Below are 23,705 nucleotides of genomic sequence, written 5' to 3' on the forward strand. Positions count from 1 at the left end.
AGGACTTGCAGATAGTGAGGAACATTGTCAGAGGCTACAGAAGGATATAGATAGGCTGGAAATTTGGGCAAAGAAATGGCAGATGGAGTTCAATCCTGATAAATGCGAAGTGATGCATTTTGGTGGGAATAATGTAGGGAGGAGCTACACGATAAATGGAAGAACCATAAAGGGTGTAGAGACGCAGAGGGACCTGGGTGTGCAAGTCCACAGATCTTTGAAGGTGACGTCACAGGTGGAGAAGGTGGTGAAGAAGGCATATGGCATGCTTGCCTTTATAGGACGGGGCATTGAGTATAAAAGTTGGGGTCTGATGTTGCAGATGTATAGAACGTTGGTTCGGCCGCATTTGGAATACTGCGTCCAGTTCTGGTCGCCACACTACCAGAAGGACGTGGAGGCTTTGGAGAGAGTACAGAGGAGGTTTACCAGGATGTTGCCTGGTATGGAGGGGCTTGGTTATGAGGAGAGATTGGGGAAACTGGGGTTGTTCTCCTTGGAAAGACGGAGGATGAGGGGAGACTTAATAGAGGTGTATAAAATTATGAAAGGCATAGATAGGGTGAACGGTGGGAAGCTTTTCCCCGGGTCGGTGGTGACGTTCACGAGGGGTCATACGTTCAAGGTGAAGGGGGGGAGGTTTAACACAGATATCAGAAGGACATATTTTACACAGAGGGTCGTGGGGGCCTGGAATGTGTTGCCGGGCAAGGTGGTGGAGGCGGACACACTGGGAACGTTTAAGACTTATCTAGACAGCTATATGAACGGAGTGGGAATGGAGGGATACAAAAGAGTGGTCTAGTTGGACCAGGGAGCGGCGCGGGCTAATTGATCTTTGTTTCTCGTTTCAAGGCTTCATTCTATGATCATCTTGCTGGTGCCAGTACAGAGCGAGACTGCGGATAGTTGGGAACCTGTCTCGGGGGCAGGGAATTCAGATGGTGTTCGTAAAGCAGAAGTGGAAATGAATAGGGTCGGGAAGCATTTTCTGATCAGGGCCAGTGTGATCTCCTGGACTCGTTTCGATCGCCACAGGGGGTCGGAGAGGAATTTCCCAGATTTTTTTCCCCCCATATTGACCCTGGGGTTTTCACTCTGGGTTTTCGCCTCTCCCTGGAGATCACATGGTCTGGAATGGGGGGGTGGGGGTGAGTTAATAGGTTGTGATGAACAAAGCATCGTAGCTGTGAGGGACAGCTCGGTGGATAGGATATTAGGATGTAGATAGGCTGGAAAATTGGGCGGGGATCCTGGATTCAGGATTCAATCCTGGACCGGGGAGCGGCGCGGGCTTGGAGGGCCGAAGGGCCTGTTCCTGTGCTGTATTGTTCTTTGTTGTTCTATCCTTCCTATAATGCGGCGACCAGAACTGTATGCAATACTCCAAGTGCGGCCGCACCAGAGTTTTGTACAGCTGCAACATGACCTCATGGCTCCGAAACTCAATCCCTCTACCAATAAAAGCTAACACACCGTACGCCTTCTTAACAACCTTATCAACCTGGGTGCCAACTTTCAGGGATCTATGCACATGGACACTGAGATCTCTCTGCTCATCCACACTACCAAGTATCTTACCATTAGCCCAGTACTCTGTATTCCTGTTACTCCTTCCAAAGTGAATCCCCTCACACTTTTCCGCATTAAACTCCATTTGCCACCTCTCAGCCCAGCTCTGCAGATTATCTATGTCCCTCTGTAACTTGCAACATCCTTCCACACTGTCCACAACTCCACCGATTTTAGTGTCATCCGCAAATTTACTAACCCATCCTTCTACGCCCTGAAACTACCTGAAAAAATATTAACTGCACAGGTAAAACACTAATTTTCCAATAGATTAACAATAGAAACAGAGTAGTCTCAGTAGTTTTTTTTGTCCCAACCCAGTACTGAAATTCCTTAAAATATATGCTTACAGAAGTAAACAAATGGAAGGGGTGTGAGGAAATACAAATTTAAATGCAGGGGAAAGGAAAGAGACAAAATTAGTGAGTGAGGGTAAAATGAAAGAGATTTAAAATTAGAGCTATGCTTACAGGAACATTCTAATAAAATGCATCAAATCTCCAAAACATCTGTGTTATTTTGAACAGGGTCTTGGTACAGTTTGCATTACGGTACCAAGACCCTGTAATGCAACTGTAGTCAAGCATGGCTCCCAGACTGATGGAATGAAGTGTGTACTGAGTCAGTATCACTACAGTTAGAAAACAATGATTAAGGGAACATCACAGTATCATACCGCACAGAACGCGGCCATTTAGCCAGTATTTGTGCTTGCTCTTTGAAAGGACTATCAAATTAGTCTCAGTCTTTCCCTATAGCCTTGCAAATTTTCAAGTACATGTTAACAACAATTTGTAGTTATATGGCGAATCTAGTGTAGTGTAATGTCCCAAGATGCTTCAAAACAATGATTATCAAACGTACCAAACATACAAATTGATTTCAGGATATGCTGCCAAAAGCTTGGTCAAAGCAGCAAGTTTTAAAGAGTATTTTAAATTATGAGAAGAAGGTAGAGAGGCGGAGAGGTTTAGTTAAAGTGAAACTTCCAGAACACCTTGATTGTTGAAAGCATGGATGCCAATATTGCAGTGATGGCCCACGAGGCCATAACTGGAAGAGCTCAGGGTTCTAGAGGAAGTTAGAGGTAGAGGTAATGCAAAGATTTGAAAACAAGAATGACAACTTGAGGCTTTGCTGGACTGGGAGCCACTTTCTCGGAAGACTAAGGAAATTAAGCTTGTCAGCTACGAATCTCACCAATTTTTACAGATGCACCATAGAAAGCATTCTTTCTGGTTCTATCACAGCTTGGTATGACTCCTGCTCTGCCCAAGGAGTGGCACGGTAGCACAGTGGTTAGCACTGCAGGTTCACAGCGCCAGGGACCCAGGTTCGATTCCTGGCTTGGGTCACTGTCTGTGTGGAGTTTGCACATTCTCCCCGTGTCTGCGTGTGTTTCCTCCAGGTGCTCCGGTTTCCTCCCACATTCTGAAAGACGTGCTGGTTAGGTGCATTGACCTGAACAGATGCTGGACTGCGGCGACTAGGGGAATTTCACAGTAACTTCATTGCACTGTTAATGTAAGCCTTACTTGTGACTAATAAATAAATTTTTAAAAGACCGCAAGAAACTACAAAAGGTCGTGAATGTAGCCCAATCCATCACGCAAACCAGCTCCCATCTATTGACTCTGTCTACACTTCTTGCTGCCTCTGCAAAGCAGTCAAGCATAATTAAGGACCCCCATGCACCCCAGACATACTCTCTTCCATCGGGAAAAAGATACAAAAGTCTGAGGTCACTTACCAACCGACTCAAGAACAGCTGCCATTAGATTTTTGAATGGACCTATCTCGCATTAAGTTGATCTTTCTCAACACCCTAGCTATAACTGTAGCACTACATTCTGCACTTTCTGGTTTCCTTCTCTATGAATGGTATGCTTCGTCTGTATAGCACGCAAGAAACAATACTTTTCACTGTATACTAATACATGTGACAATATTAAATCAAATCAAATCAAAGTCAGTCAGTGATCAGATGGTGATTTATAAACAGGGCTTGGTGTTAATTAAGATACGAGCAGTCGAGTTTTGGAAGAGCTGAAGCTTACAAAAGCCAGCCAGCAGAGCACTGAAATACTCCAGAGTCGAGGCAATAAAAGGCATAGAGAAGGGTGCAAATAAACTGAGATAGGTACAGAGATGGACAGGCATTACTATGGAGATTGAAGTAGGTGATCTTGGTGATGGAGAGGGAAGGGGTCAGAAGCTCAGCTCAGTCTCAAACAGGATGCTAAGATTTGAACATTGCGGTTCAGCTGCAGACAATTGCCTGAGGGATGGAGTTGTTAGCGAGGGGATGGAGTTTGTGATGCAGACTTGAGACAATGGGTGGGATTTTCCAGTCGCCTCTGACCTGAGACTGGAAATTCCCGCCTGAGGTCAACAGACCTTTAAATGGTCTGCCAAATTTTCCATCCCGCCTGCTACAAATCCCGTGGCAGGTGGGACTGGAAAATTATCCCAATAGCTGTGGTCTTCTCAATGTCTAACTGAAGGAAATTACTGCACATCTCTCAGTGCGACAAATCAGAGGCAGTGGAGGGGTCAGGAAAGATACTGGTGAGATAAAGCAGAATATGTTCAATCCCCTCTAGAAGGTTAGTATTGCTAAGCACACTTTTGGGTAGTGCATTCTACATCATAACAATTTGCTGCATAAAAAAATAATTTTCCCAGATTTTTCACCAGTTGTTCTAAATTTGTATCGTTTAGTTAATAACACTCCTGCCAACGAAACATTTTTTTCCATCTACTCCAGGAAAACCCACCATAATTTTGATCGTCTCAATCAAATCCCCTGCCCTTTAACCTTCCATTTTCTGGAAGGACATTTCTAGCGTTTCTAGTCTTTGTAGATAACTCAAGTCCCTCATCCCTGTTACCATTCTAGTAAATCACATCTGCACCTATGGCAATGTTTTAACATCATAGGACACAATAGCCCAGTTGAGACCTAATGAAGATATGTATAATATTTTTGTTCTGCACATCCTAGAAGCGGTTCCATTGACATAATCCTGTAAGTAGACTGAAAACAATGGTTCTAGTCGGTTTTAAATATACAGCCCATATTGCATAAATTATTATTTTTCCCAGCTGTACTATAACTATCGCACCATAAAATCCCTATAGTGCAGAAAGAGGCTATTCGGCCCATCAAGTCTGTACCAACTCTCCAAAAGAACATCCTACCCATGTCACCCCATCCGCCCGAACCCCATAACCCTGCATATTTACCATGGCTAATTCACCTAAACTGCACATCTTTGGACTGTGGGAGGAAACCGGAGCACCCAGAGGAAGCTCTTGCAGACATGGAGAGAATATGCAACCTCTACACAGGCAGTCACCCAAGGTCAGAATTGAAACCGGGTCCCTGGCACTGAGGCAGCAGAACTACCCACTATGCCACCCCTGTTAATATATTTATAATCCTTCTGCTTCCATGTACTGCTTTTATCTGTAAAATCTAAATAATTAGGTTAGTGTGATGTATTTTAATCCTGTTAATTCAAACCAAAAGAGAAAATGCTGGAAAATCTTAGCGGTTGTGGCAGCATCTGTAAGGAGAGAAAAGAGCTGACGTCTGTGGACAGCCATCAGCAGTCTTTTCCCCTGGTTTCTGTGGCTATGACTCATCTTTCATTCCCTTACCCTGCAGAATAAATATCTCCCACTTTCTATGCCTTTTAGCTTTGACAAAGGGTCATCTGGACTCTAAACATCAGCTCTTTTCTCTCCTTACAGATGCTGCTGGGAATTTCCAGCATTTTCTCTTTTGGTTTCAGATTCCAGCATCTGCAGTGATTTGCTGTTATCCACTGTTAATTTAAAGTTATTTTACATTTGAAAAAAATCCTAATCACTGAATAGTCTGTATTAAATTATTTTAATAAAAGAGCATGAGGCAAATTTTGCTCTACAGAAAGAAAATCAAAACCGATAACTTGATTTAAGTAGTGTAAACTGTATTTTTCCATCTTTACAGGGACAAAAGAACAGGATGCATCTCAGGAGTCTTCTATTAATCACAGAGGGTTGAAGATTAGACCTGGACTACATATAATAGCCCTACATGGCGGAAAATAAAGATGCAAACTATAGTTCAATGTCTTACAGGAATAGTAATTGACCTGCAAATAAAACAACCAACTTGTTCAAAACAGCATTTTCTTGAAGTAGCACTGGCAAGGTTGTGTAATGAAGTATTGTGCAATTCATACAAGTAACAGCACGACTAGTGTGCAATAAGAAGTTTACAAACCAAAATCCTGAGTTACCAGCAAAATTATCTTTACTTGGAATCCAACTGCACTCGATCATGTTCAAACTAGCAGATCACAGACTTCAGTGAACTGTTGAAATTGGCAGCATACAAGAATGTCCTGAGTTCAAGTACAAACAAGGCGCAAAACAATTAAAGACACCACATCCAGTATGTAGTCTCTGCATCTATGCTATTTTTCTTCCCCAAGGTTATCAGGCTCATATAGTAACAAAGAACAGTCAATTTTCAGGAAATAATCCATGAAGTAATACATCAAATATGTTAAACTCCGTTCTCATATCCATTTTCTTAAAGCCAGTAATCAGAGTGGGGCACAGTTCCAACAGGACTGTCAGTATCAGTGGCCAGTCTTTGTATTGGAGACTGAGATGCTGGAATAAAAAGACAAATGAAGAAGGGGTAATCATTGAGGTACAGATGACCTGTGAGCAAGCATTGGAATCTGAAAAATGATAGCAGTGCTGATCTAAAGAATAAACCATCAGGTAAATAAATATCCTACTGACCACAATTTGGATCAACTGTTCTTTCTATTGGCATGAGAATAATTCCCCATTTTTCATAATTTTTAACATTGTTGCTTGCCAAAAACTATTTTGTTCTGTTTAATGGATTGTGATATTTTTCCCCCCGTGTTCAGCAGCCCATGAGTCTCCATTGATTCATTTTAATGAGAGGAAAACTGCAAATGCAACAGAAAATAATACTCAAGGTAAAACCGGAATGAACAAGTAGCATCATGATAAGCACTAGATAACATGGAACAGAATGCCCAGATCACAGCAAACTGCAACTGAGCAAGGGTCCGACTGTAATGTCTCAGGAAACCCAACTGGAAACAAACATAGTTTATTACAGAATGCAAAATAAAATCATTACCGTGGTGCACACACACACTAGTCCCCACCTGGAACCACCTTCAGCAGGCCCAGTCCTGGTCTGCCTTATAAAAGGCTCGGGTGAGCTCCAGCTGGGCAGGCCATTGCCTGTTATCAGGGGAACTTGTACTCAATGAATCCTACAAGGAGATAAATCAGTGATTCCCCATGGAGCTCATGGGAGTTATCACACCTATCTAAGTGAAATCAACACACTGACACAGTCATACAAACATCAACCATATTCGAAAGTAGTATTAAGTTCTTGATCCCTACCAATGTAACTGAAGCTGACAACATGGAAAATTCAAACTTTACATCACAAATAATTTGCACTTTTAACAACTTAACTGTTACAGAAATCTAGAATGTGCCACCCTTGCCTGCTTTCTGTTTCACACATCTTATTTTGCTGTTTATATGACATCACTCCACCTTCCACTGTGATTTTTAATGCAAGCAACAGTTGAAGAACAAAAAGTCTGGAGTCCTGCCTGACCGCCTGACAGAAGTGCAGCTAGACACTGCAGCAGCCAGTCTGTTCTGCCTCTGCCACTCAACATTTGCAAAGGGTAAGGGAGCAGAATGCACCTATACCAGTGGTGGGCAAACCTGCGGCCTGGGAGCTGTTAGCGGACAACAAATTTATGAAGTTACGTATACAATATGAAACAGGCCAAACTGCACTCAGAACCCCTCCATTAAAGATCAAAAGGGACAGATCCAGACAAGCAGGCAAAAGGCATGCTTTTAAAATGCAAACAAGGTCTAACACACAAAAGGGAGCCAGACACGGTGGCACCAAAGGAAACTAAATTAAAGGTACATCCTCATCTAATCAAATCAGCACCACTAACCTAATCAAGTGATCATGATGTGGAGATGCCGGCGTTGGACTGGGGTAAGCACAGTAAGAAGTCTCACAACACCAGGTTAAAGTCCAACAGGTTTATTTGGTAGCAAAAACGTATTTGCTACCAAATAAACCTGTTGGACTTTAACCTGGTGTTGTGAGACTTCTTACTGTGCTAATCAAGTGATGTCAGGAAGCCTCCATAGAAACACCTAAGGAGAGGATTAACATAACTAAGGAGGCCTTCTTGGCCTCAAAAGACTTCTTGAGATCAGCCAAACACCCATTGTTCAAGAAACCCCGGAGATTCTAGACCATTGATAAACCCATTGGACAGAAACGATTACCATACTCAATACTGTACTTAAAACATCAAAACAGAATGGTCAGAGTCAAATACTGTTAACAAAACATTAACATTTGAATCATACAACGTGTCAAAGTTTGAGTATAACTGTAGCCCATTGCGGCAGGCCTTTAGAGTGCTTTTGGGACAGTGCTGTTTGTATGTCCTGATTGCATCTCTGTCGACGTTAATAAAGCTGTACTGCTGTTGAACCTGACTCTGAGTCCGAAGTGGTCGTGTTCACCCACTCGCGCTAACAGAGCCACATGCAGTCCATCTGAGTTCTGAGTGCAGCCGACGAGACATTCCGTTGACTTTGCCACGCACAGGATTGCGACATTCCACTAAATTCCAACCACGTAGCCTTTTTCCTAACAGTATGACTGAAGTGATATGCACATAAAACAAAGGCAGGTGAAATAAGGTGCATGCTGATTGCACACAACACTGACAGAGAGCTGTGCACTTCCTCTGTGCCCAAAGTGTAAATATTCTTTTGTTTTTACCATTTGAAGTTGATGATAGTTCTAAGTTCATAGAATCATAGAAACCCTACAGTACAGAAAGAGGCCATTTTGGCCCATCGAGTCTGCACCGACCACAATCCCACCCAGGCCCTACCCCCATATACCTACACATTTACCCGCTAATCCCTCTAACCTACACATCTCAGGACACTAAGGGGCAATTTTAGCATGGCCAATCAACCTGGCCCGCACATCTTTGGACTGTGGGAGGAAACCGGAGCACCCGGAGGAAACCCACGCAGACACGGGGAGAATGTGCAAACTCCACACAGACAGTGACCCAAGCCGGGAATCGAACCCAAGTCCCTGGAGCTGTGAAGTAGCAGTGCTAACCACTGTGCCACCGTGCCAGTTAATGCCGTCTTCATACAAACTTTAACTGGATAGCCACCCATGCAAAATTGCCTATTTACAAAGCATTGCCATCATGATTTAAATTACTGGCTGGTATTCTTGCAATTTCTGCTTTAGATAGAATTCCCATGTTAATTCAAATTACTATCAAGGACTGTGAAAACAACACCCCATCTTTTAGAGTGTAACAGGATATGCAATTTCCAGCAGCTCTGGAATGGCTCTGATATCATTCCAGCAATTAAGGTGGTTTGTTTTTAAATAGAAAAAATACTGGCCAGAGTTAGGACACATTTTAAAACAGAAATAATTTGCAGGGTTCATCATGGATGTTAAGTTATTTATAGTTTGTTTTTGTGTGGGTGTGGAGCCAATGAAATCTCAGTAATGCAAAGCTGAATCTGATTAAAAAATCAGTCAAAAGATGCCGGTGTCTAACAGTGGTACAGGAAACAGCTAAAAGAGTGTTATTATTATATTTCTTTAGTAAAGATCAGGTTTCTTGAACCTGAATCTCAGTAGTGCAAGAATTACAAAAAGCCCCATCATGTACAAAAATTAAGATAGCCTGAAACAACAGTAACGTACAAGTGCATAGTGGCAAATTACAATGGAACTAACTGAAGGTTGGGAAATGTGAAGGCTAATAAATGAAACCAGCTTATCCTGGAATAGACACAAAATCCTTGAACTTCCATAGTTGGTTGAGTCAGCATTGGTCATAGCAAGCTGACTGTACGAGAGACAACCATCAGTCCTTAATAACAAAGATAATGAAACTCATATTGAAAATTGACTAAATACAGAGAAATATAAACTGCGCACCTACAGAGGCAGGACAATCCAAATCCCATCTTTCACCTAACTCCATGTTTGAATCCTTCCAATCAGGCGTCTGCCCTTCAAAGCACAAAATCAGATTAGCTGACAGCACTCCAGCCTGGCCAGGCTCAGCGCTGCAGTGGCCAGAAGAGGTACTGCAGTGCTCTGCCTGGAACTAAGTCCCTGGACTATTGGAAAGGAAAGTCCCGAGGCAGGATGGAGGTTGATCACAGCTTCAGAGGATAGGGTCAGAACTTTAAGGTCCTAGAGGGAGGGCACCCAAATCTGAAGGGGTTTTTAGATTGAGGCGATCACCACCTCCCCACCACTTCCCGGTTGAGATGGAGAAAAACTTTATTCTCGTTTCCTACCCTACCCACATCGCCAGCCTAAAAATTGAGGCTGAATAGGAAAAAGGACTCAAGTGACTATTAAGTGGCCACTTACAGGCCTTCATAGGTGAAAGGGCTGTTTTCTCGCCTGGGGCCCTGCCTGTCCAAGCTTAAAATTGTATCCTGGTTGGGCAGGTAGGTTCCCCGGGGGAATCCCGTCCATTCAATTTTACGCTGTCCACCACCTCAAAACTCACCTTGATGGAGCGTAAAATTCTGCCCCAGTTTTCTCGTTTGTTTCCAACTTCCAGCGTTTGTAGTATTTTCCTTTCAACTTTATCTTTACTGGTTGCTCATCCTCAAGAACAAATGGATTATTGGGGAAGTGAAGCTAAGAATAAGTCATTTTATAGAGCATAACAGCACCTTTGTGTCCCACCTCAGAAACAGTGAAGCTCTGGAAAACACTAGAAATGCACCAGCAGGGTTAACGCTGAATGACAAAACAAGCATTTTAACAATATCAGAAAAAAAAACCAGGGACAGTTATAGAGGAAAAAAATTGCATGGAAATTACAGGGTGTTGCAAGTAGTGAAAAATTATAATAGGGAAGGGTTCAATTTTCCTAAGTAGCCTTGGATTGCAACAGTGAAAGTTTGTAGTGGGTGTTTAGGAGAATTTTCGACATCAATATGTTTCCAGTCCAATGGGGAAGGAGCCATTGCTGGATCTGGTTCCAGGGAATGAAGTTGACCAAGAGTCAGTGGGGAACATTTAGTGAACAGTGGTCATTGCGTCATGGCATATAGGTTGGCTCGGAAAAGGATAAGGAGCATTACAGAGTAGGAATAATTCATTGTAGGAGGGCCAGCTTCAATGGAGTAAGAATAGATCTAGCTCAGATTAATTGGAATTAAAAATTGGCAAGCAAAGCTACAACAGTGGACTTGCCTTCAAAGAGGAGATAGTTCAGGTACAGTCAAGGTGCAATCCCATCAAGGGAAAAGGTAGAGCAAACAAACCCAGAGCTCGCCAGATCACTTAAGAGATAGGGAGTAAAATGAAGTTAAAAATAGGGTGCATATGACAGATGTGAGGTGACTAATACAACTGAGATTCAATACAGAAGTTTCAAAAAAAGGACGTGAAAATCCAAATAAGAGAAACAAAGGAAGTATGAGAAGAAACTAGCAGCAATCTCAAAAAGGAATCGCCAACGTCTTCTGTGAGCACATAAATAGCAAAAATATTATAAAAGGAGTGAAATTGATTGTGCACCTAAAAGGGATTTACACAAGGAGGCAAGGGCATTGCTAAGCTACTAAAGGAGTTCTTTGCATCTGTCTTTACCAAGGACTCACCAAGTTTCCTTAGGCAGCACCTTCCAAACCCACGACCACTCCAATATAGAAAGACAAGGGTAGCAGATACCTGGGAACACCACCACCTGGAGGTTCCCCTCAAGACACTCATCATCCTGACTTGAAAATATATCGCTGCTCTTTCATTGTCGCTGGTCAAAATTCTGGAATTCCCTCCCTAACAGCACTGTGGGTGCTTCTACACTTCAGGGATTGCAAGAAGGCAGCTTACCACCTTCTGAAGGGCAACTAAGTTTGGGCAATAAATGCTGGCCTAGCTAGAGATGCCCACATCCCATAAATGATTTTTTAACAAGTTAAGTAAAGCTAGCACAACTTGTTACGGGAAAATCCTGTTTAACTAGGTTGTTTGATTTTTTAGATGAGAAAACAGAGAGGGGGATGCTATTGTGGTCTATATGGACTTCCAAAAGTTATTTGGTAAAGTGTCACAAAACAGGTTCATAACCAAAGTTAGGGATAATGGAGTAAAATGGATAGTAGCAGCACAGTTACAATATTGGCCGAGTGACAGGAAACAGAGAGTAGTCGCAATTTTAAAAAATTGATATTGTCTTGCAGTATCTCATTTACACAAATCCCTTGATTCTCCATTATTACTGGGAGGTTTTTAGTGGTTTCTCTGTGAAGACAGATTTGTTTTCTCTGCCATTTTCTTATTACCAATCATAAATTCTCCATTTGTAATGGAGCCACATTTGTTTTTGTTAATCTTTTCCTTTTTATACAAGATAAGCTCTTACAATCCATTCTATATTTCTCACTAGTTTACAGTTTGCTATTATGCTTCTTGTTAGTAATGTTGCAAACATTATAATCAAAAGTACAATCTTTTTTTAAATAATGATATATCTTCTGCAGTGTCACAATGTGGTGTGCTGCTAATATATTCCTAAAAATGAGAGGGATGGATTCCCAGACCTGAACTGATTAAGTTACAGGGGGAATACACTAGTAATGACCATGTTTTAATCATTGGTGATGTGATCGTTATGTATCAGGCCCACCCTTTGTGTTTTGAAGCTTCCGCTTTCTCTGCGGTAAGATATCAAGCAGCTGAAATGCTGATAAGTGAAGACGTCAGTGGGATCCCTTCTTCCATGGACATGAATGCATTAGGCTACAATGGGAACATGCTTTAAACTCAATCACTTGAGCAGTTGGGACTGGTCCTGTTGAAGTGATTGAGTTTAAAGCATGTAGTTTGTTGAGTTCATGTCCATGGACCCCTCGCAGTCAGGGCCCCATTGTGCAGACGATTAATGGTTTGTTTCCGTTAATTCAATACACCAGGTGATTACCTTCACGCCTTGCTAATGGGGACAGAATTATATGGTTCATCCATATGTTCTGGTCGTTGCCCTTGATGGGTCTCTCTCTATGGACTTGAATGTGGAAGATAAAATTATGCAAATTGGATAGCCACCCTTGGCTACAAGCTCAAGTTGCACCTAAGCCTCTGTTTTAAAAAGTTCGGTTCAGGATTCTAGCCGATGGAGTAAAATCATTATTTGACATAAAGCATGTTTGGATGACAATAGCAACAGGAAGACAAATGTACATGCAAAAGATTTAGAGACCTAAAATGTTTGTCCAAAAACCTAATCACACATTTTGTCCATAGCAGCAGAAATCACAATGCTAACCTGTAAATGCAAATTGTGTTTGAGTTTGTGGTCAGAAAAGAGCACAGCTTCCTGCATAAGCTGTGGTTGTAATAAGAAAACACATGGAGTCAGAGGTTTACAGCATGGAAACAGGCCCTTCGGCCCAACTTGTCCATGCTGCCTTTTTAAAAAAAATAACCTCTAAGCTAGTCCCAATTGCCCACATTTGGCCCATATCCCTCTGTACCCATCTTACCCATGTAACTGTCTAAATGTTTTTTAAAAGACAAAATTGTACCCGCCTCTACTACTACCTCTGGCAGCTTGTTCCAGACACTCACCATCCTGTGTGTGAAAAAATTGCCCCTCTGGACACTTTTGTATCTCTCCCCTCTCACCTTAAACCTATGCCCTCTAGTTTTAGACTCCCCAAAATATCTTTGGGAAAGGGTATTGACTATCTAGCTGATCTATTGCCCCTTATTATTTTATAGACCTCTATACGATCACCCCTCAGTCTCCTACGCTCCAGAGAAAAAAGTCCCAGTCTATCCAGCCTCTCCTTATAACTCAAACCATCAAGTTCTGGTAGAATCCTAGTAAATCTCTTCTGCACACTTTCTAGTTTAATAATATCCTTTCTATAATAGGGTGACCAGAACTGTACACAGTATTCCAAGTGTGGCCTTACCAATGTCTTGTACAACTTCAACAAGACATCCCAACTCCTGTATTCAATGTTCTGACCAATGAAACCAAGCATGCTGAATACCTTCTTCACCACTCTGTCCACCTGTGACTCCACTTTCAAGGAGCTATGAACCTGTACCCCTAGATCTCTTTATTCTGTAATTCTCCCCAGTGTCCTACCATTAACTGAGTAAGTCCTGCCCTGGTTCAATCTACCAAAATGCATCACCTCGCATTTATCTAAATTAAACTCCATCTGCCATTCGTCAGCCCACTGGCCCAATTGATCAAGATCCCGTTGCAATCCGAGATAACCTTCTTCACTGTCCACTATGCTATCAATCTTGGTATCATCTGCAAACTTACTAACCATGCCTCCTTGTACCATGCCTCCTTGTATGCCTTCAGACCGCCACATTTGTAGTGAGGCACGGCAGCCACTGGTGAAATAGTTTGACATCTTATCGAGTGTCCAACATAGCAGTTGGGATGGTATTGGTTGCAGAATGTGTCTGTTAAAGAAGTCTTCATAGTCTTCTGTCTTTATTAACTACTTGTAACTATATACAAACACACAATGAAGCATACAGGCATGGAGATATTTCCATTTTAAGTCTTAACATATCTTTGGCTGGCACCATACTGACATTGGGTCATGTGCCTTCTCATATCACTGTGGGCGGTGCTTTACTATCAGTATGTGCCAGACCCTTCTACTACACTTCCGCCCAAGTCTTTTATCCCCTGGATATAGAATTTCTTTAGTTTTACATTGTTAGAAGTCTTACGCTTTTACCTTATTATCTTAATGTTATGCCAACACTATTCCTACTACATTATTAGCATTAATACCATTCTCAGTACCCCAACTCCCCCGCCTTCTCAAATCCTTGAAGCTAAAGGCACAGATGGCTTGGAGGTGACATAAGCTTTCCACATTTTGTTTGCTGATCTGTCGGAAGGATGATGAGCTCTGTTGGTTCTGGTTCTTCTTGTTGGTTGGGAGGTTGGACTGGCATTTGGGTTTAGATTCATTCTTTTCTTCCATTGTTTTATGTTGAACCATGCCTGGTTGGTTTGGCTGTTGTGTCAAAATATGGTTGCTGTTTCTTGTGAGGTGGATGAAGATGGTATTGATTTTCTTGGCGCTGCTTTTTCTTCTTTCTTCCGCGTGGGCTGTCCAGAAACCCTCTGAGGCTGAGGAAGAGTGCGCCAGTGGTGAAAAAAAGGTTGAGTGGAATGCTCACCTTTGCTTTTTGTTGTTGATGGTGATGGACTGCTATCCAGTTGCAATTGTGGCATGCTGACTGCAAGCTGCAGTGTTTTCACAGTGGTTGATGTGTCGACTAGCTGTATCATCATCATAGTTGCAGGTTCAGGTTGAGTTTTTCCAATTCAACTCTGTCATGAACATTTTCTGAATGTGCTGTGACTGGTGCAGAGCTTTTTCCTTGTCGTGTACCCAGTTGTTGGTACAGTTCTAGAAACGTCTTCAAAAAGGAAATCATTTAGGACTTCTGGCTCAGGCTTCTGTAAAAACTATATTACCTGGGCTTCTGGAGAGTTCTGTGCCCTGTGTCTTTTACCATTTCATCATTTTGCTGGGGTTTTTTGTATGCCTCTCAGAACTATCATAGTTCAGCTCTAAACTATCCTCAGCTTGAAGATTAAAATATTCATCAACGGCTATTAACTATTCCTCAATGCTGGTTATGGATTCATCAAATCCTTACATCAGGACAATGTGATTTGCAAGATCACCAAAACCAGTAAAAAAAATTAATCAGGTCTTCCTCTGATTTTTTACTGACAGTTTTTATTCAAGTGGTGCTTCTGACGGAATTAGTAAAAGGGCTTCTCAAGACTGGCTGCCGCATGGAAATGAAAAGGATTTAGCTCATCCTTGCAGGCTATGAACTCTGTTTGCTGAAGCTGGACTTCTGTGGGAAATTGTGTGGAGTTTTCTGCTGCAATAAAACTTCTGCCCTGAGCTTCCAGGCTTTTTCTGGTGAATGTTCTCAGCATCTAAAGCTTCCATTGGGAATTTCTTTCAGTTCAGAATCTGTCGAAAACATTCAGGGATGGGGGTTTTTGATCTGGAGCTGCCACATTTTGAGATAGTGTTGGTTGCAGAATGTGTCTGTTAAAGAAGTCTTCATAGCCTTCTGTATATTAACAGCATGTCTTTATTGACTACTTGTAACCACATATAAATATACAGTAAAGGGTACAGGCAATGGAGCCATCTCCATCCTGGGTCCCAAAACATCTCTGTGCAACACCATACTGACCTTTGTCTACATTATGTGCCTTCTTACATCAGTGTGAGCAGTCATGTACTCAGTTCCACATTAACCCTGTATGTGCCAGACCCTTCTATAACAATGGCCAAAGGGATAAAGCAGGAGAGCAGGACAATTTGGATAGTTATTTCAAAAAACTATCACCATCTACAAGGCACTAGTCACGCGTGTGATGGAGTACTCTCTCCTTGCCCAGATGAGTGCAACTCCAACAACACTGGTGGTCGGTAAGTTGATGGAAAAGGTCCTCAGGGATAGGATTTACGACCATTTAGAAAGATGCAGCTTAATCCGGGATAGTCAGCACGGATTTGTGAAGGGCAAGTCTTGCCTCACAAATTTGATAGAATTTTTTGAGGAGGTAACTAAGTGTGTTGATGAAGGTAGTGCAGTTGATGTCATATACATGGATTTTAGTAAGGCGTTTGATAAAGTCCCCCATGGTCGGCTTATGAAGAATGTAAGGATGTGTGGGATAGAGGGAAAGTTGGCCGATTGGATAGGTAACTGGCTGTCTGATCGAAGACGGAGGGTGGTGGTGGATGGAAAATTTTCGGACTGGAAACCGGTTACCAGCGGAGTGCCACAGGGATCAGTGCTTGGTCCTCTGCTATTTGTCATTTTTATAAATGACTTGGAGGAAGGGGCTGAAGGGTGGATCAGTAAATTTGCTGATGACACCAAGATTGGTGGAGTAGTGGATGAGGTGTAGGCTGCAAAGAAACATAGATAGGATGCAGAGTTGGGCTGAAAAATGGCAAATGGAGTTTAACCCTGACAAATGCGAGGTGATTCATTTTGGTAGGACAAATTTAAATGTGGATTACAGGGTCAAAGGTAGGGTTCTGAAGAATGTGGAGGAACAGAGAGATCTTGGGGTTCATATCCATAGATCTCTGAAGGTTGCCACTCAAGTGGATAGAGCCGTGAAGAAGGCCTATAGTGTGTTGGTGTTCATTAACAAGGGGTTTGAGTTTAAGAGCCGTGGGGTTATGCTGCAACTGTACAGGACCTTGGTGAGACCACATTTGAAATATTGTGTGCAGTTCTGGTCACCTCACTATAAGAAGGATGTGGAGACACTGGAAAGAGTGCAAAGGAGATTTACCAGGATGCTGCCTGGTTTGGAGGGTAGGTCTTATGAGGAAAGGTTGAGGGAACTTGGGCTTTTCTCTTTGGAGCGGAGGAGGTTGAGAGGAGACTTGATAGAGGTTTATAAGATGATGAGGGGGATAGATAGAGTGAACGTTCAAAGACTATTTCCTCGGGTGAATGGAGTGGTAACTAGGGGGCATAACTATAGGATTCATGGTGGGAGATATAGGAAGGATGTCCGAGGTAGGTTTTTTACTCAGAGTGGTTGGGGTGTGGAATGGACTGCCTGCAGTGATAGTGGAGTCAGAAACTTCAGGAACATTTAAGAAGCTATTGGATAGGCACATGGAGTACTTCGGGATGACAGGGAGGAAATAGCTTGATCTGGATTTCAGACAAAGCTCGGCACAACAACGTGGGCCAAAGGGCCTGTTCTGTGCTGTACTGTTCTATGTTCTAACATTCAAGAAGCTTGACACCATCCAGGACAGAACAAACCATCTGATTGAAACCCCAACCACAAACATTCACACCCTCCACCACCCATGCACAGTGGCAGCATTGTGTTACATTTACAAGGTGCACTGTTGCAACTCATCAAGGCTCTTTTGACAGTACCTTCCAAACCCATGACCCCACTACCATTAGATAGAACAAGGATAGCAGATGCATGGGAACACCACCTACTGGAAGGTTGTCTCTTCCAAACTACACATCATTCTGATGCTGTTCCTTCACTGGTGCTGGATCAGAATCCAGAACTCCCTTCCTAACTGTGGGTGTACTTACACTACATGGACTGAACCTCAACACAACCTCTCAAGAGCAATAAATGCCGCGTGAAAATGAAGAGGATTTAGCTCATCCTTGCAGGCTACGGGCGATAAATGCTAGCCCAACCAGTAACCTATATAGTAGGTTACTATATAGTAGGGCGGCACGGTAGCACAGTGGTTAGCACTGCTGCTTCACAGCTCCAGGGACCTGGGTTCAATTTCCGGCTTGGGTCACTGTCTGTGTGGAGTTTGCACATTCTCCTTGTGTCTGCGTGGGTTTCCTCCGGGTGCTCCGGTTTCCTCCCACAGTCCAAAGATGTGCAGGTTAGGTTGATTGGCCAGGTTAAAAATTGCCCCTTAGAGTCCTGAGATGCGTAGGTTAGAGGGATTAGCGGGTAAATATGTGGGGGTAGGGCCTGGGTGGGATTGTGGTCGGTGCAGACTCGATGGGCCGAATGGCCTCCTTCTGCACTGTAGGGTTTCTATGATTCTATGATTCAGTATATTCCTATCGTTGACATCATTTGCTTCAATCTATAATTAAATGGGCAGATCAGATATCAAGCAATGAACTGCACATGCAGAAAATTACATTTCAGCCTTGGAAAAGATGACTGATGCTAAGTAGTACTGAGAACACAACACAGTTGCTATGCTATGCAAGTCAGAACATGAAGACTTGTATTAGCAAAAACGTACCTATGCATCTTAAGAATTATGCTTTTATATACATTTATATAACAAAATTCAAAATATTAAGAAGGTGGAGGAAAATCACTCATATCTATAACATTTTGAATGCTGACGATGTCTTAATTGATAAGTGAACAAAATACTTCATACAATTACTAAAAAAGCCCTATTTCAACCAAGAGAAAGTTCAGGGACTTATATAAAACTTGAACTTGTCCAGGGCCAAACAAAGAACATATTCACCATCTCTAAAAACATATACTAATTATTCTGTGGATAAAGGCACTGTGTAATGTTTTCAGATGAGGGGTCCCAGTGTAGATTTCTCCAGACTGTGCATGGTCAACTAACCCTAGTCAGAATGCTACAAATGACCTGGGAGAAGGGGGGGAAAAATCAGCAAGGGTTCCAGTTTGTAATTGCTACTTGGGATCCTGTTGCTGTAAAGTTGTGTATGAATGTTGCCCAAGCATGAGATGTAGCTTGGGTGAGAGTACCTACATATTCAATCATATACGCTCATGTGTGAAGTATGAATGGCAGGCTGTCACTTTGTGACAGAGGTCCACCTGTATTTGTGAAAACAAAAACTAGCCTGATCATTTTTTTAAAAACCCATTTTGCTTACAAAGAATGCCGATGATCATACAATCAAAGAAATGTACCAGTTTAGCTAAAGGCCTTTTGAGTTCTTACACAGTGACATCACTGCAAACAGGTCATCCCATAATTAGTGCTGTGGATTTATTTATGAGCTGGAGTTTGCACAATATATTTGTGGAGTAATTTATACAATGTGATTACAAGGCCAGGTTGGTAACAAAAATTCCGTGACGTCAACTTTCTGCAAGTGTTTGGAGGGTTTTCAATAATTTATGGGTGGTGCTCAACATGAACATTTTTTCACCATGTCCAACTGGAATTATTCAGCAGTGCTTATGTGACCTGAATTATTCCCAATTAAACACAGCTCAGTTCATGAATCATCTTGTTTGAGCCATTCCTGATTCCAAGCTTAAAAATGCATCAAGTGCTCCCATGCCCTTCATAATTGGTTCTTAATTTAATCCTGTGATTAACCAAAGCATACAGACCTTAGGGCCGCAGGTTTGACCTGGAATCAATGCTGAGTTTGGTTTAAGATAGAATTACAATACAAAGTTACAGCTTGCACCAATGCCACTGAATTATACAGTGTCTTTGTTGATCTCAGGATGTCCCAAAACATTTCACAACTAACTCTGTACTGTTGAAGTGTACTCTCAATGAAAATGCAAGAAACACAGCAGCCAATATGCACACAGCAAGATTGCATAACATAAATTGATGACCAGATGGCTTGTTTTTAGTTTCAAAGAGTCGCACAGTACCGAAAAGGCCCTATGGCCCATCGAGTCTGCACTGACAAAACTATACTAAATCTACTTTCCAGCACTTGGCCCATAGCCTTGAATGCTATGACATTTCAAGTGCTCATCCACGTGCTTATTAAAGGTTGTGAGGTTTCCCATCTCTGCTATCCTTCCAGGCAATGCATCCCAGACACCAACCGCACCCAAATCCCCTCCAAACCTCCTGTCCCTCACCTTAAAATTATGGCCCCTCATTATTGACCATTCACCTAAGGGGAACACAGCCCACAAGGCTGTGTTCTCAGCCCCCTACTATACTCTTTATACACCTATGATTGTGTGGCCAAATTGCCCTCCAATTTGATTTTCAAGTTTGCTGATGACACCACTGCAGTGGGTCGGATCTCAAACAATTACAAGACAGAGTACAGGAATGAGATAGAGAATTTGGTGAACTGGTGCGACAACAATAACCTCTCCTTCAATGTCAACAAAACGAAGGAGATTGTCATCGACTTCAGGAAGCGTAAAGGAGAACATATCTCTGTCTACATCAACAGGGATGAAGTAGAAAGGGACGAGAGCTTCATGTTTTTAGATATCCAGATCACCAACAACCTGCCCTGGTCCCCCCATGCCGACACTGTAGTTAGGAAAGCCCACCAATGCCTCTACTTTCTCAGAAGACTAAAGAAATGTGGCATGTCAGTTACAACTCTCACCAACTTACAGATGCACCATAGAAAGCATTCTTTTTGGTTGCATCACAGCTCCTGCTCTGCCCAAGACCGCAATGAACTACAAATGTAGCCCAATCCAGCCTCTCATCCATTGACTCTGTCTACACTTCCTGCTGCCTCGGCAAAGCAGCCAGCATGATTCAGGACACCACGCACACCGGACATTCTTTCTTCCACCTTCTCCCATTAGGAAAAAGGTGCAAAAGTCTGAGGTCATGTACCAACCGACTCAAGAACAGCTTCTTCCCTGCTGCTGTCAGACTTTTGAATGGACTTACCTTGCATCAAGTTGATCTTTCTCTATACCCTAGCTATGACTGTAACACTACGTTCTACACTCTCTTGTTTCCTTCTCTATGAATGATATGCTTTGTCTGCATAGTGCATAAGAAACAATACTTTTCCCTGTACGTTAATACATGTGACAATAATAAATCAAATCAAAACTGTTGCCTCCTATCCTCCCTATCCATGCCCCTCATAATCTTATACACCTCAATAGGTCTCCCTCAGCCTTCCCTGTTCTTAAAAAAACAACTTGAGCCTATCCAGCCTCTCTTCACAGCTCAAATGCTCCATCCCAGGCAACATCCTGGTGAATCCTGTCTGCACTCTCTCCAGTGCAATCACATCCTTCCCACAGTGAGGTGACCAGACGGCACACAGTACTCCAGCTACAGCATAATCAAAGTTTTGTACAGTTGCAACATAACATCCCTGCTCTTACAATCTATGCCACAACTGATAAAGAAAGGCAAGTGTCCCATATGCCTTCCTAACCTCCCTATTAACCTGTCCTGCTGCCTTCAGGGATCTGCAGACAAGAACCCCAAGATTCCTCTGAGCTTCCTAGTGGCCTGCCATTCATTGTGTACTCACTTGTCTTGTTATTCCTTCCAAAGTGCATCACCTCGCACTTTTCAGGATTAAATTTCATCTGTGATTGATCTGCCCATCTGACCAACCCATCTATATCTCCCTGCAATCTAAGATCTCCTTCCTCACTATTAACTAACTTGCCAATCTTCGTGTCACCTGCAAACTTATCATCCCCCCACATTCTCATCTATATCGTTTTTTTATATATAGCAATGAGTTCCACAGATTCACCATCCTGTGGCTGAAGAAATTCCTCCTCTTCTCAGTTTTAAAGGAGCGTCCCTTCACTCTGAGGTTGTGCGCTCGTGTTCTAGTCTCTCCCACTAGTGGAAACATCCTCTCCACGTCCACTCACTAGGCCTCTCAGTATTCTGTAAGTCTCAATTAGATCCCTCCTCATCCTTCTAAACTCCATCAAGTATAGACCCAGACTCCGCCAAGGTTATCCAGTCAAACCAAGTATACCTGGATGGAGGTGGCCAAACATGTCAGCAGACAACCACAGTGTCAGCCAGAGAACCTGGGTGCAGTGTTGCAAGAGGTTTAATTACCTTCTTTATTCTGACAAGGTAGGTGCAACGCCACAATCAAATAGAAGATCTCCAAATCTGTAGCTACCAGCAGACACATCAGCTGAGCAGTATGTGGACACATGATGCTCCTGTACATGGGAGAAATGTGTGCCCAGAAAAATGAATGACCATCAGCAGGACTCAAAGTTGTTATCAGGTACCTGACAGCACTGATATATATACCGGCACGGTAGCACAGTGGGCGGCACGGTAGCACAGTGGTTAGCACTGCTGCTTCACAGCTCCAGGGTCCCGGGTTCGATTCCCGGCTCGGGTCACTGTCTGTGTGGAGTTTGCACATTCTCCTCGTGTCTGCGTGGGTTTCCTCCGGGTGCTCCGGTTTCCTCCCACAGTCCAAAGATGTGCGGGTTAGGTTGATTGGCCAGGTTAAAAATTGCCCCTTAGAGTCCTGAGATGCGTACATTAGCGGGTAAAATATGTGGGGGTAGGGCCTGGGTGGGATTGTGGTCGGTGCAGACTCGATGGGCCGAATGGCCTCCTTCTGCACTGTAGGGTTTCTATGATTTCTATGATATATGGTTAGAATCTTATCCTTGAAGACTGAATTTTTATTTTAAAATATGGAAGGATCCTGCATTATCTGGACATTTGCGTGCTGAACTGGAATTCTTCTTAAAAAGGCACCTTCGAACTGTCAACAAGCAAGGCCTCTTCCAAGAAATCACCTGAGGAAGATCTGTTTGTTTATTTTGAACTGCAATTACTTTAAATGATGGGGAGGGGGGGGGGGGGAGGGGGAGAGATACTGAAAGGCAAAGGCTAGTGGCTTACTGGAAATCACATGAAGGAGCCAAACTTTAAGTTTTGAGCCTACTGGTTTTGAAGGCAATCATAAGACCAAAAGACATAGGAGCAGAATTAGGCCACTCGGCCCATCGAGTCTGCTTCACCATCAATCATGACTGATATTTTTCTCATCCCCATTCTCCTTCCTTTTCCCCATTACCCTTGATCTCCGTATTAATCAAGAACCTATCTATCTCTGTCTTAAAGACACTCAATGAGCTGGCCTCCACAGCCTTCTGCAGCAAAGAGTTCCACAGATTCACCATTCTCTGGTTGAAGAAATTCCTCCCCATCTCTGTTTTAAAGGATCGTCCCTTTAGCCTGAGGTTGTGCCCTGGGGAATAAGCTGAAAAAGGAAGGCTACCGTAACTGGCTCTCTCTCACTCTTTTCTGAAATTGGGTGTGGTTCTTAACCTATAGCCAGAGAATCCTCATCTGGGTACAACGAGACTGCACTTGGATCTGCAAAGCTGAGACCAGAAGAATTGGTGCAGCCCTATTTTATATGTATTCTCTCCATGGCATAGTCCCATTGATGAGAACTTCTAGACGTCCATTGGGAGCAGCAGCTCATCTTCATACGAAGGAACTCCAGATAGAAAACATTGAAACCCTGCAAACTTCATCCCTTATTTTGTAATGCTTATTCTCTTAAAGACCATCTCTGCAGAGGGACTCTACTATTTATCTGTTATTTGTGTGCGAGTGCTCGGGCAACTTTTTAGGAAGAGATAAGATCGTCATACTTCCAGATAACAATAGTGTGTTAATCACTATTCACAATATATTAAACATAACTTTTGTTTTATAATGAACTAATAAGTTTG

The 23,705-nt window shown here is 42.7% G+C and overlaps 2 protein-coding genes across 6 annotated transcripts in view; one reads left to right on the top strand and one right to left on the bottom strand.

Annotated features, from left to right (window-relative positions):
• Positions 1-8,162, top strand: part of LOC144506293 (RCC1 and BTB domain-containing protein 2-like) — a 109,962-nt gene extending 101,800 nt beyond the window's left edge. For 3 of the 5 annotated variants that reach the window (XM_078232197.1, XM_078232207.1, XM_078232208.1), the window contains one exon: positions 5,570-5,747. In XM_078232197.1, the coding sequence (XP_078088323.1) occupies positions 5,570-5,623 (54 nt within the window). In that variant the 3' untranslated portion in view covers positions 5,624-5,747. Of the gene's footprint in view, positions 1-5,569 lie in introns of all 5 variants that reach the window. The other 2 variants (XM_078232196.1, XM_078232211.1) reach the window with 1 other exon arrangement.
• The window catches only part of rb1 (retinoblastoma 1), a 248,621-nt gene that overhangs the window by 35,897 nt on the left and 189,019 nt on the right, over positions 1-23,705 (bottom strand). The gene's annotated exons all lie outside the window — the stretch shown is intronic.

This window comes from Mustelus asterias, chromosome 17, assembly GCF_964213995.1.
Source record: "Mustelus asterias chromosome 17, sMusAst1.hap1.1, whole genome shotgun sequence".
NCBI classification, from domain to species: Eukaryota; Metazoa; Chordata; class Chondrichthyes; order Carcharhiniformes; family Triakidae; genus Mustelus; species Mustelus asterias.